Source organism: Anguilla rostrata, chromosome 16 (genome assembly GCF_018555375.3).
Source record: "Anguilla rostrata isolate EN2019 chromosome 16, ASM1855537v3, whole genome shotgun sequence".
In the NCBI taxonomy this organism is placed as follows: domain Eukaryota; kingdom Metazoa; phylum Chordata; class Actinopteri; order Anguilliformes; family Anguillidae; genus Anguilla; species Anguilla rostrata.
Genome location: NC_057948.1, coordinates 18,540,800 through 18,553,013, shown reverse-complemented (window position 1 = coordinate 18,553,013; position 12,214 = coordinate 18,540,800). Strand labels below are relative to the sequence as shown.

The window sequence follows — 12,214 nt, the reverse complement described above, 5'->3', positions numbered from 1 at the left end:
ATGGGGGGCTAAAGACCCCTGCTTTGTGCTGCGGACACACTTTCCCGTAACTGGATTACACGGCGAGAGTCGGGCCTCAGAGAGCGCACGACAGCAAACCGTCCCCACAAGCCGTGTCTGTGACCGAGTGATTCGCCATCGGGATGCCCCGAGAAAGAGAATCTGTCAGCTCTTCCTGGGACGCACAGAGAGGCGCACTGTGTGTGGGAGAGCAGCCTACACACAGGCCCCATACACACACAGCTGCTCCGGAACAATGCACAATAGACACAGATGTGACACGCTGCAGGATACGGGCTATAGCGTGTGCGCAATGTGGACATGTCGTCGGAATTGCGGCCTGTGTGCATTTTAAGGCAGCCCCTATATTTTTCTGCCATGGGAGAGTTATCATTATTGCTGAAGTGAAGGCACTGATCGCATTTGGCATACAGTATGTAATTTAGGCAGATCTAGTCTTGAGTGGCACACAGATTGCGGAGAGCCCAGCCACCCATATAAAGGCAGAATTTACATGGTAAAGAGAGTGCGCTGAAACAGATGGCAGCTGAAAACCGAGTGAATTCCTGCTCTTCTGCACAGGAGAGCTGCGTGGGCGGAACTGCTACCTGTGCCAGATTCCGAGAGCCACTGTCAACCCCTCACCCCCACTCAGAGCTACCACCGGTACTCCCCAGCCCTCCCCTCCCCCAGCACACACACACTCTCTCTCTGCCCCTCACTCACTCCCCCTCCCATTGGACCCCCGACACTTCCCCCTCTCCCTCAGCTTTCACAAGGTGCTCATCTCTGAGTGACCTCACATCCTGGTTACACAACGCAGCACAGTGCCTCTGCTGCTTAGGCCTACTCGATATATGACTCACAGGGGGCGGGACGTCTGTGATTATGACATCACGCTTCCCCTTGGTGATCGATGTCAGGCTGCAGTCTCGCTATGCAATCAGCTCCAATAGTAAGACAGAATAAGGGAGCCCTGGCAGTGCACAGGGCTATGTGGATGTATGCGTGGGTGCCATTTATTAGCTTTGGCAAATATCATACCCTAAGATAGGACTGTGTGTCTGGATTCAATCAGATGTATGTAGACATTTGCCTATGAGAAGCATTTTGGCCAACAATCTAAATGGAACAGACTCCTCTCCCCCAATGTTATCTGAGAATCTGTTTCCAGAGATGAAGACTTAAGACACCCCAGTGGGTTTCTCTTCCTTTTGTTAATTCTGCGTGGGGCTCTGCTCTTCCTGCTTGACCAACGATACGTTACCCCCTTATCTCCCCCTCTTGCCACATAAATCGTTTCTCTTGATGTGGCTTTAATGGAACTTTTCCTGTACGGCCACAACCTGTGAACCCCTGACATTTTAATAAATCTAGAGCAGGAGAGAGGCATATTCCCAGACCTGAGCCATCGCTCCCCCCTGCTCCCAAAGAACAGGAGTAACGCTCTGGAAATGAGTTCAGCAGAGCTGGTCTGAGGGGCTGTCCTCGTGCATAACTCATGTAGCCAGGAGACAGAAAGCCTATTTTACTGGACCCAGCGCGCCCAGTGTCATTTACTTATGTGATTCCGGTAAGAGGGCGTAGACCGGCAGGTGGGTGGGAGCAGGTTTCACCAAATCCATGACTCAATCTGTTGCTTCCCTGGTAGGCTGAAAACAGTTTCTGACCCCTTGATTTTAAGATGGACAGTACGTTACTGAAACCAGATACTTTATCTCTATTCCATGAATTCTAATTCCGATTGGCCGTCTGAATCGGTACGCCCTATCATTAATTGCCTTGACTTCAGTAACTCTGAGCAAATTGGTGTAAAATAGTCTTAGGATATTGACCATCCTTGTTATCTTGTTGTTGGCCCTTCAGGCTACAGAAGAGTAAACCTGGTATTGGACCTCTTATTAAAAGGCCTGCAGGCTAAAATCAGACCAACAAAGTCTTTATGTGCTCTGCTGAGAGTAGCTCAGGGTTTTATTTTCCATTTATCAGTCAGTTGCTGTTCTTCAGTTGCTCACAGTACCTGCTAATGTGCTGTCTTTTAAATGGGACTGAATGAATCCCCGCAGAGCTCCCCTGCTCTTCCTCCATTTGGAGATTTCCAGCAGGCTGCAACATTGTGATTGCGTAACAGTGGTATGATTCTCACGAATAGAGGCATCGCCCTCATCTTCTGGGGCCCTCAGATCCTCCCTGAGAGTCGCCCACTTAACACCCCCAGCCCCCAATAACCGCCCCTGCACATGGCACCACCCTCGTAGCGCGGACCAGCGCCCCCGCCCGCCCTGCCCAGCCGAGGGGTGATTGCCCCTCTGCTGCGTGGTCAGTTTGTCAGGAGCGCTGTGCTGAGGGAGGTGCCCAGGAGTCTCAGGAGTGGGAGGCCGGCGCACACACTCGGCGAGAAACCCGCGGCGGCATCCCGCCATCAATGCGCCCATTCACCACGCCGCGCGCGGCACAGAGCGGTGACACACTCTCTCCATGACAACACCGGCACGGAATCTGTGCCCGAGGAGGAAGCGGTCCCGTCGTAGCAGACGGCCGATTAGAGTGCCACTCTCCTCTCTGTTCCTTTTCTCCGTGCGCCGATATTTATAACTGACACGTTCTCTTTTTCTCTTTTCCTTTGGGTCCCCCCCCCCACTTCGCTCTCTCATTTCTGCCATGCGATGATACTACGTTCTGGGCTTGAAGTCTGGAGAAAAGAATGAGTCGATAGTCATGCTTGAATGGATGACTGTAATCTTACAATGAAATTTTGGATCATGGATTACAGTAGTGCTGGTAAAAATACCATATATAGCACAGCAGCACACACACACATCCACACAAAAACACACAAACACACTCACACACACATCCACACAGAAACACACACACACACACACTGCTGTGAGCTGATTCTCAGACAGGCAGCAGGCAGTGATCTCATCTCCTATGAATGTCCTTTCAGGAGGATGAATGCATTTTTGTGGTTTCCATACAGCTTTTTATTCACCCTTTAATAATAAAGTGTGAAAAAAGAAATCTTAATCTCTCATTTGTTCAGAGCTGGCATCCCTCAGTAGTGGGTTCATTTGGACATTCGGACTCTGGGTTGCTAGGATTGCACTGGATGTGCAGGTTTAATGCATCTGCCTCTATATAGTGATGCATCAGAAGTATATGAACACTGTAGCCAATAGCCTCAGTCACTCTCCATATGAGTTTTTATTCCTAGAAGGAAACAAGTCACTCAGCATAGTCACAATCCATGTTCCCTTATTCACGTGGAGTGACATTTATCACATAATCCACTGGTGATGAAACTTCACAACCGGAGCCATTTGTGCATATACCATGTAGCTTTAGTATTATGTTTGTTTTGGTTATTTACGATAGATTTTTTGCAATGTCTCTGTACTGGTCAGGTATGGTAGGGTGGTCCAGTCAAACTTTAGGCCCTACAGCCCTTTCCCAGAGTTGGGTTGGATGCAGACAGCCAGCCCCGCCCACCTACATGCTGATCTGAGAATCTAACCTGCGGCCTTTAGGTTACAAGACCAGCTCCTTACCTATCATACTGCAGTCCCAAACTGAACCATGTCTACAACATGGCCATTGCCTCTTTGCATAAAACCTAGTTAAAAGCCGGATTTTTCAGAAAGTCTGGTATATGTCATACAGGAAGTTGATACCATGGAAACTAGGACAAGTGCTGCTGCTGACCCTGTGAAAATCCTTGCTTAGACAGCTCCTGTATCCATGTGTTGACTGCTACCCCTCTCCTGATTTGACTCCCACCGCTGTTTTTATTATTCATCTTTCTCATTGCATTCAGTGGTCATCTGTTGCTATTGAAAGGAGGTTTCACGTGTGTGTGTGTGTGTGTTCCTGCAGTAACAAGCTCCTCAGGGAGAGAGGTTCAGAGGTTAACTAAAGGGACTCCCTTGAGGGGGGGTCAGGGCTCTGGTCCCCAGGGGCTTCTTACAGCTGCTGTCTATTGGAATAATGAATGAAGGCAGAGACAATGACAGCCACCATCACTGCAGTGCTACCCCCTACTCTGCAGTACCATCCCCTACTCTGCTGTACTACCCCCTACTCTGCAGTACTACCCCATACTCTGCAGAACTACCCACTGCAGACACCCTACTCTGCAGTACACCCTACTCTCGTACTAGCCTACTCTGCAGTACCATCCCTACTCTGCAGTACTACCCCTACTCTGCAGTACCATCCTACTCTGCAGTACCACCCCTACTCTGCAGATACTACCCCTACTCTGCAGTACTACCCCATACTCTGCAGAACTACCCACTGCTCTGCAGTACTACCCCCTACTCTGCAGAACTACCCCCTGCTCTACAGTACTACCCCTACTCTGCAGTACTACCCCTACTCTGCAGTACCATCCCCTACTCTGCAGTACTATCCCCTACTCTGCAGTACTACCCCATACTCTGCAGTACTACCCCCTACTCTGCAGTACTACCCCCTGCTCTGCAGTACTACCTCCTACTCTGCAGTACCATCCCCTACTCTGCAGCAGGGCTTCACAATGGCGCTTCACAATGCCACACACACTCACATGCATGCATGCACATGCAGACACACAGACACAAACACATACACAGCCATACACACAAGCACAAGCACACCATTCCTCGAAAAGACACACACACACACACATATACTTTGGTCCTTTTTGCTGAACACTTCTTAATCATTGCACAGCCATATCGCTCCGTTAAAATAAACACTGCTCTGCTTCAGCTGGTTCAGCTCAGATCCCACACACACGAGGGCTGCTTTATGCCGTGTCCCCGAGGGCAGAGGCAGAAGAGCAGTATGGCTGGTGTTTAATATGGAGTCTGCATCGTGCTCCCCGCTTGCCTGTGGCGCTCTCCCATGCAGGGCGACGCTCCTTTCATAAGTGTGCCTGCTGCTTTGGCCGTCGGTCTGCATTTCAAGCAGAACAGAACCCAATGCTCTCATGGTCACTCTGACGGGGGAGGCTTGGCTTGGCTTAATGGGACGGGACCTCCGACCTCTGGAAGGGACAGCGTCCTGCTCAGCCACGAGCCCTTGGGACGCGTCTCTTATTTCCGCCCCCCCCTGAGTCGCAGAAACTCAGCTTCTGCTCAGGGTTCCCGCAGGGTTGCCGTGGGCGACGGTGGTGTAGCAGAGAGCCTTGCATTTATTGGTCTGTGCTTGTGCTGGCCAGCAGATTCTGGAGAGTTCAGTGGGTTACTGATCTGAAGTGAAGCAGAACAATGCAGGGTCTTTCTCCTCTCTGGAATCCAGCCCGCACACTCCAGCGTGCACACAAACACGCACGCATACACACACATACACACAGCCAACCATTGCCACCATTTATAGTTGTACTATTCATACTAAAAGCAGAAACCACCTACCCAATACCACACCAATGTTCACAGAAACAGCTGTACTGACACCATTGGTTCCTCTCTGAACATCGTGCTGCTGTTAGAGTCTGGGACTCAAATAGGGTACTTTAGCTGAAATATTATTTTTCTATCACACCAGTCATTTATGCTCAATTCCTGAGCCTGCAGTGGGTTAAATTTGGATTTCCAGGAAACATGCCGCCATTGTGCCATTTCCTGGTGTTCTCAAGAGGAAGTCCCCACCCTTTGGCCATCATACTGTATGTTTCCTTTCCTTTCCGTCCACCTGTCCTGTAGCACCCATCCTGCCCCCTCCTCCCCTCCACCCCTCTGTGTGTGGAGTCTGCCTGTCTCAGCACAGCCCCCACAGTGGGACGGGACCTGGTCCTTTCAGGACGGGCTGCATCAGACGCAGCAGCGCGCTCTGCCTGTGCTTCCTGGAGCGTGCTTCAGCACCTCCAAACAGCCCCGGGCGTCTCTCAGCACACACTCTAAAGCACCTCATCACACCGCTTCATTTAATGAGCACAAATATCGCCCAGGGAGAGGAAAACTTCACACTTAGTGTCGAGCTTTACCAAGGCCTCAGGCATACCCATGTAGGCTGCTCCAAGAATCTGTTCCCTCCTCAATCAGTGCTTCAGCCTGTTAGACATCTTCATCAGCAATGTGCTTTGCCTCCAGGCCTCTTCCGATCGTGTGTGTGTGTGTGTGTGTGTGTGTGTGCGTGCGCGCACGTGTGTGTGTGTGCGTGCGTACAAGGTTTAAAACATTTTTGATGTGGTGTCTTGCCAGGACATCTAAAGATATGTTCACACATACATTCTAGTTCTTTTCCCCTATCATCTTTACTTTAATCCAGCCTCTGTTGTCACCAATAATTACAAAAAGGAAAAGAAATTGGTCTGAAAATGTTAGCTTGCTGTTGGATTGGCCTTAGCCCCGTTGTCACGGTGCCTGTTAGGGTCAGCAGGGTCGGGGTGATTACATTGCTTTGCTGTTGGCTGATGATACGGTCTGCGGTCCCCTTATGGACAGACAGCCTCCCTGTCTCTGCCGGCTGAGCAGAGTCAGAGTTCCGCTGCTCCACTGGGATAATGGGACGGTCGAGTGCCTTTACTTACCTCAGCGCAACACAACCTCATTCCTGGCAGTCAGCAAACACTGACCTCTATCCCAAGGTCCCATGGAGTGCCCTGACTCTACCCCTTCTCTGCGAACAGCACCCCACCTCTCTGCCTCTGCCTCTGCTGCGTCGATGCATCTCATTCACTAAAACGGATAATTACTACATTCTCTAGAGAACAGATCAATATTCTTATTTATAGGTCTCCACAGCCGATCTATATTTAGAGTGTAGATCAGTCTTGCTCTTTGCCACACAAGTCTCCTGCTGAAATTTTGCTAATATATTGTGCTTCATACTGCTTGTAGACTTTGCCCTTTATGACAATATAGGCATGGAGCCTTGATGAAAATGGCACTGTGCTGGAAGAGGTTTCTGGGAGTCGCAGTCTTTTTCTCTGTCCTCACTCACATCAGCTCACACAGTCTGCCTGACTGTCATTCATATGTATTAGATGCTGCTGTAAGGTGCGTATCATGGTTGATATTTGCATGATTTTATCTGACATTGAAAAATGTGAGGGGCCGTGTTGTAATTCCACAGCTCTGCATGTGGACACTAAACACAGGGCTGTGTTCCTGTCTCTGGTCCCTGCTGTGCTCCCGTGAGCCGTCTCCCGCCCCTGCTTTCACCAATCAGAAACGCTCGGGCCTTTAACCCCCGTACCAAAACAAGCTCTGCAGGCTCTCACACACGCTCACCTTACCGCTTTCCCCATCATGCACTTGGCAAGAGCGTGTTCGTGTGTGTTTGTGTGAGTGCACACGCGCATTCAAAGGTGATTCTTTAAGTTGTGAGCAGTCCTCCACTGTTCTGAGTGGGGAGCAGCACACCGATATCACTGTGAGGCTCCTCTAGCCCTTTGACTGATTAAGATTTGGCCTGCTGCTGAAATCAGCTGAGATTTGCAGGCAACACACACACACACGCGCACACACACACAACAAAAACAAACGCACGCGTGCACACTCTATTCTGCTCCGACCCGCTCCTGTTCCAGCTTAGCTGCTGTCTGCTCAGGTGGCTCTATCTGCTTACCGCAGCTGTCCTGCACACAGGAAGGAGCACCGGCCCCTCCTTCATCCCCGAGCCCGCCCCCCTGGGAGAACGTGCTCTTTCTCCTGCCTCCGCCGTTAGAGCCATCAGGACACAGTCACAGCCTGCAGGGTCTACCCTGAGCACTGCAGGCATGCTGATGACGTTCTGCAGCAGGAAGTTTAAGGCAGGGCCAGGCTTCTTGTGCTCTCCTGTACTGACAGCTGCACCTGGCAGGCCGTAAGCCCAAAGGTGAGCAGCCCATCTGCGCTTCCCTGCCCTGCGCTTCAAGTTCAGCCCTCACCGGCCCTCAACCTGTCACCTAAGCCCCCCCCATCCCCCACACGGCTCCCTGCTGCGTCCTGCCGCAGCGTCCTCTCACAGTGGACCAGCCCCAAACACAGCACAGCCATGTCCCGGCTTTCTGCAGCCCCAAACACAGCACAGCCCCGTCCTGTCTCTGCAGCCCCAAACACAACGCAGCCCCGTCCCACCTCTCTGCAGCCCCAAACACAGCACAGCCCCGTCCTGTCTCTGCACCCCCAAACACAATGCAGCCCCGTCCCACCTCTCTGCAGCCCCAAACACAGCACAGCCCCGTCCTGTCTCTGCAGCCCCAAACACAACACAGCCCCGTCCCGCCTCCCTGCAGCCCCAAACACAGCACAGCCCCGTCCTGTCTCTGCAGCCCCAAACACAGCACAGCCCCGTCCCGCCTCCCTGCTTACCTTTGTGACAGTCATGCAGAAACTCTGAGGGAGGATCCGGCCGGTGTCCCCTTCGTGCAGAGAGAGCGTGAGCCGCTGTGCTGACCACAGGTCCTTCAGCCAGAGAGAGAGAGAGAGAGAGGGAGAGTGAAGCAGAGAGGCAGAGACAGAGAGGCAGGCAGACAGAGAGGCAGGGAGGGTAGGAAGAAGCCAATCGCTGCCGCTGCTGTAGCAAGTGCTGCAGTGAGAGATTGAGTGCGCGTGGTTACCACAACAGGAAGAGCTCAGCCAGGATCCCCCTCCTTCTTTCCCTCCCTCCCTCCCTCTCCTCCTCCTCCTGCCTCTCTCCTCTCCACTCACACTCCGCCCCTCCCAGCAATCTGATTACTGACAGTCCTAATGGAGCTCATCAGTGCACCGGCCTGGGGAACGCAGTTGGCTAAGAGATGGAGAGAAAGAGAGCAATAAGGACGGGCGTAGGGGAGGAGGGGGGAGAGCCATACCCTCCTGTGAGAGACAGTCCTCGACACACCGCCAGCGTCGCAGTGCCTGTCGTCTGCTGTGTGTGTATGTGTGTGTGTGTGTGTGTGTGTGTGTGTGTCTGGTCACATTTAGGTGCACCAGTGTTTGAACAGATTTAATTATTTAGTTTAAAAAAAAAAAACTTAGTACATATTTTTTCCAATTTTGTCCAAATTCCAATTTCCAAAGTTCTTTTTCTGTATTGTAATAGAAATGTATTTCTCAAGATACATGAGTTAATTTGTGAATGGATATGCACTGACTGAAAAAAACAAAACACTATCAAAGCCTTTTGTGTGACCCAAACAGTGCAGCCCATGTTAAATGGGATAACCCAAAAACAGGACAGTATGATTATAGGAAGGAAGCCAGGCTTGGAATCAGTAGATTGCAGGTTTTATTCACAGTTAGGTCAGTACTCTTGTACCCATGAGCCAGGTATGTTACCTGAATGGCTTCAGTGAATATCAAATTGAAATGGAATATGTGTGGTTTGTTCTCCGTACTGCCATCCCAGTCTCGGACACACACTGAGCATGCTCCGTACAGCCACCCCAGTCGCAGACATACACTGAGCATGCTCCATAGTGCCACCCCAGTCTCAGACATACACTGAGCATGCTCCATAGTGCCACCCCAGGCACAGACACACACTGAGCATGCTCCGTACTGCCACCCCAGTCGCAGACATACACTGAGCATGCTCCATAGTGCCACCCCAGGCACAGACACACACTGAGCATGCTCCGTACTGCCACCCCAGTCGCAGACATACACTGAGCATGCTCCATAGTGCCACCCCAGGCACAGACACACACTGAGCATGCTCCGTACTGCCACCCCAGTCGCAGACATACTGAGCATGCTCCGTACTTCCACCCCAGTCTCAGACACGCACTGAGCATGCTCCGTAATGCCACCGCAGTCTCAGACACACACAGCATGGTTCACGCTGCCACCCCCATGTGTTAGATTTGGGAGGGTTATATATGTGTGTCATTCAGCGCAGGATGTCTGACTTGGGTCTGGTTGATAAGACAATGGGCCCTGGTGTCCTGTCGAGAACAATGGGTCTTCTGAAGACCCCCTGCTTCCAGTTCACAACAGACCCACAGAGCGCAAAATATCCAGGGCCACAGATCTGTCCCATTCATTCAGACAAATGAAAACCTTGACCAATCCACAAATGGCAGAACTACAAAGGGGTTGATGGGAGATTCATCAGGAGGACATTCCTTCAGGGTGTATCTCCTGAGTTCCTTGACAAATGAAAAAGAAAAAACTGACTACGACATCAGGTTCGAGCCTTGAAATCAGTGGGTGGCGTGATTCATTGCTTTGGAGTCGGAGTGACCTCATGCTCCGTGATACAATATTTCGGGGACAAAATCTATAGCTCACAGCCAAATAGAATGATGGTGGTGACCATATACAATATCTAAATATATTTAAAATACAGCAACATCTGCTTTTGTATGTGCTTAGCTCAGCCAATGGAAGCTGGTTCTGATGTGCTGCTTGCTGTCTCAATAGTGCCCCCCTTGTTTTTGGTGTGGAACTGCATTCGGAACAATGGTGGTCCATTGTGTCCTTGGGCTGTTTATTACACTTTCATTATAGTTTCCTGTCAGCAAGGGGGTACAAATCACAGTTTAGGAATATAAGATTTTTGCTTAGGAAGATATATCTCCAGGGCAAGGCAACTCTCTCCCACAAGATCAATATTATTTCATTTAAATTCTCAATATAGAAGGTATTTCACTGTGCAGCTGATGTTATACCTTACAGATATCAGTTCAACTCCATGAAAATTATATGATGAAAAGCCTCACATATACCAAGAACTATGCCATTTTCATTCAGTGATGGGACTGTGGACTTTCTTGTTTGTTCTAATGTCTCCAATATATCCACAGCAAAAGCCATATCACCAAAATATAATGGATCAGAGAAACATTTTATGCTTTTTCTAGTCTTTTTAATGAAGGTTTATATTGAGAATTGCGTAGTGTATCTGATGCTACCATCTAGCGGTGATTTTGAGAAATACAGGCTATATAACAATATAAATGATAATCTCTTTATTATAAATTTTAAAAAAAGTTATTTGCCAACACAAAAAATATGTTAGTGGAACCAATTGCATATTTTATTGAAAATATACATTTCTACCTTGTAAAATTGTGTAAGAAGGAAAGTAACACATTTTGTGTATGTGAGTGCTTGTGTATGTACTGTGTATTTGCATATTTCTTGATGATAAAATCCCTATGTTAAGATGATATTCATGTGAGATGATGGAGGGTGGTGGTTGGGTTTATGGTTGGGATGATCAGATTCCCTGGGGGACCATGTCGATAATGCAGTGACATCATAAAACAATGGCAGGTACAGTCAGAAAATCCCCTGAAATATGGTATGGCTGAAATTCGGGACCAGTCAAGATTTTCTCTGAATAGGTCGGGACGCATGAAGAGGAGCTGACATATATGGGGCTGTCCCATTAAAAGAGGGATGTCTGCTCACTCTAGATATGGTATACATTTTATGGCTTTTCCTGGCATTTTTGGTTCGTGGCATTTGCTTAACCATGCATCTGAAAATGCAGCCTCATACATTTCAGTGTTCAGAGGAAAGCTGCTTCACATGATGAATGTTTAGAAGGGTAATGAGCTTCAGGATCAGAGCAGCACTAGGCCTGTGCTCATGTTTCCAACAGTGTAGGGAGCGCTCATTCCCAAAGTGCTCATGTTCCTTAAACCTGGACTCTACCGCTGCTGTAAACTGTATTTCAGTGCAGCTCATGATCCTTTACACTACGATTATTCTTTTTCGTATCCATAAACCACTTTTTATGTTGAACATCTCTGGCTGGTAGGAAGTTGAAATGTCTTCTGTGGCCTTAACCCTACTGTTCATCTGTGTATGCTACTAATTCCACTGTGGATTTGATAGTTTGTGAGAGCTGATTCATTCTGAGCAATAACCAGAAGACTGGAGTGTGCAGAGGCCTATAATGAGCTCGCTGCTGCCCTCATGTGGCCACCATAAACCATGACCTCATTTGTATGCTCAGGCCACGGTTGTGTTGCAGGGAGTCACAGGTTTTTCCGGTTTTTTGTTGTCACTCAGATTGTAATTGGGAAATAATGACTTTGTGCAATAAAAAATACTTATAAATAAAGAACCAAATAATAAATGTGCTGATATTAAGTACTTGCTATTGTGTTGAAAAATTGAAATTTTTCTGAAAGCAAAGAAGTTCTTATATTCCCCTAACCTGAAGAATTTGACATGACGATTTACATAAAATGAGAAAACTGAGTCATTATACAACCATGCCAATGTACCTGTTGTTACGTTACCACATACTAACTGCACCATAGGTACTGTAAGCAATGTCCAAATTTAAGAGTGATCTAAAAGTAAAATAT

General features: G+C 49.0%; 2 protein-coding genes across 4 annotated transcripts in view; one reads left to right on the top strand and one right to left on the bottom strand.

The window, feature by feature from the left end:
- Window positions 1–8,553, bottom strand: part of coro2bb (coronin, actin binding protein, 2Bb) — a 43,967-nt gene extending 35,414 nt beyond the window's left edge. Inside the window, exon 1 of the mRNA XM_064312335.1 lies at window positions 8,280–8,553. Coding sequence (XP_064168405.1) covers window positions 8,280–8,294 — 15 coding nt within the window. The 5' untranslated portion in view covers window positions 8,295–8,553. The remainder of the gene's footprint in view (window positions 1–8,279) is intronic.
- itga11b (integrin, alpha 11b) overlaps window positions 1–12,214 on the top strand; it is a 120,000-nt gene that overhangs the window by 38,769 nt on the left and 69,017 nt on the right. The gene's annotated exons all lie outside the window — the stretch shown is intronic.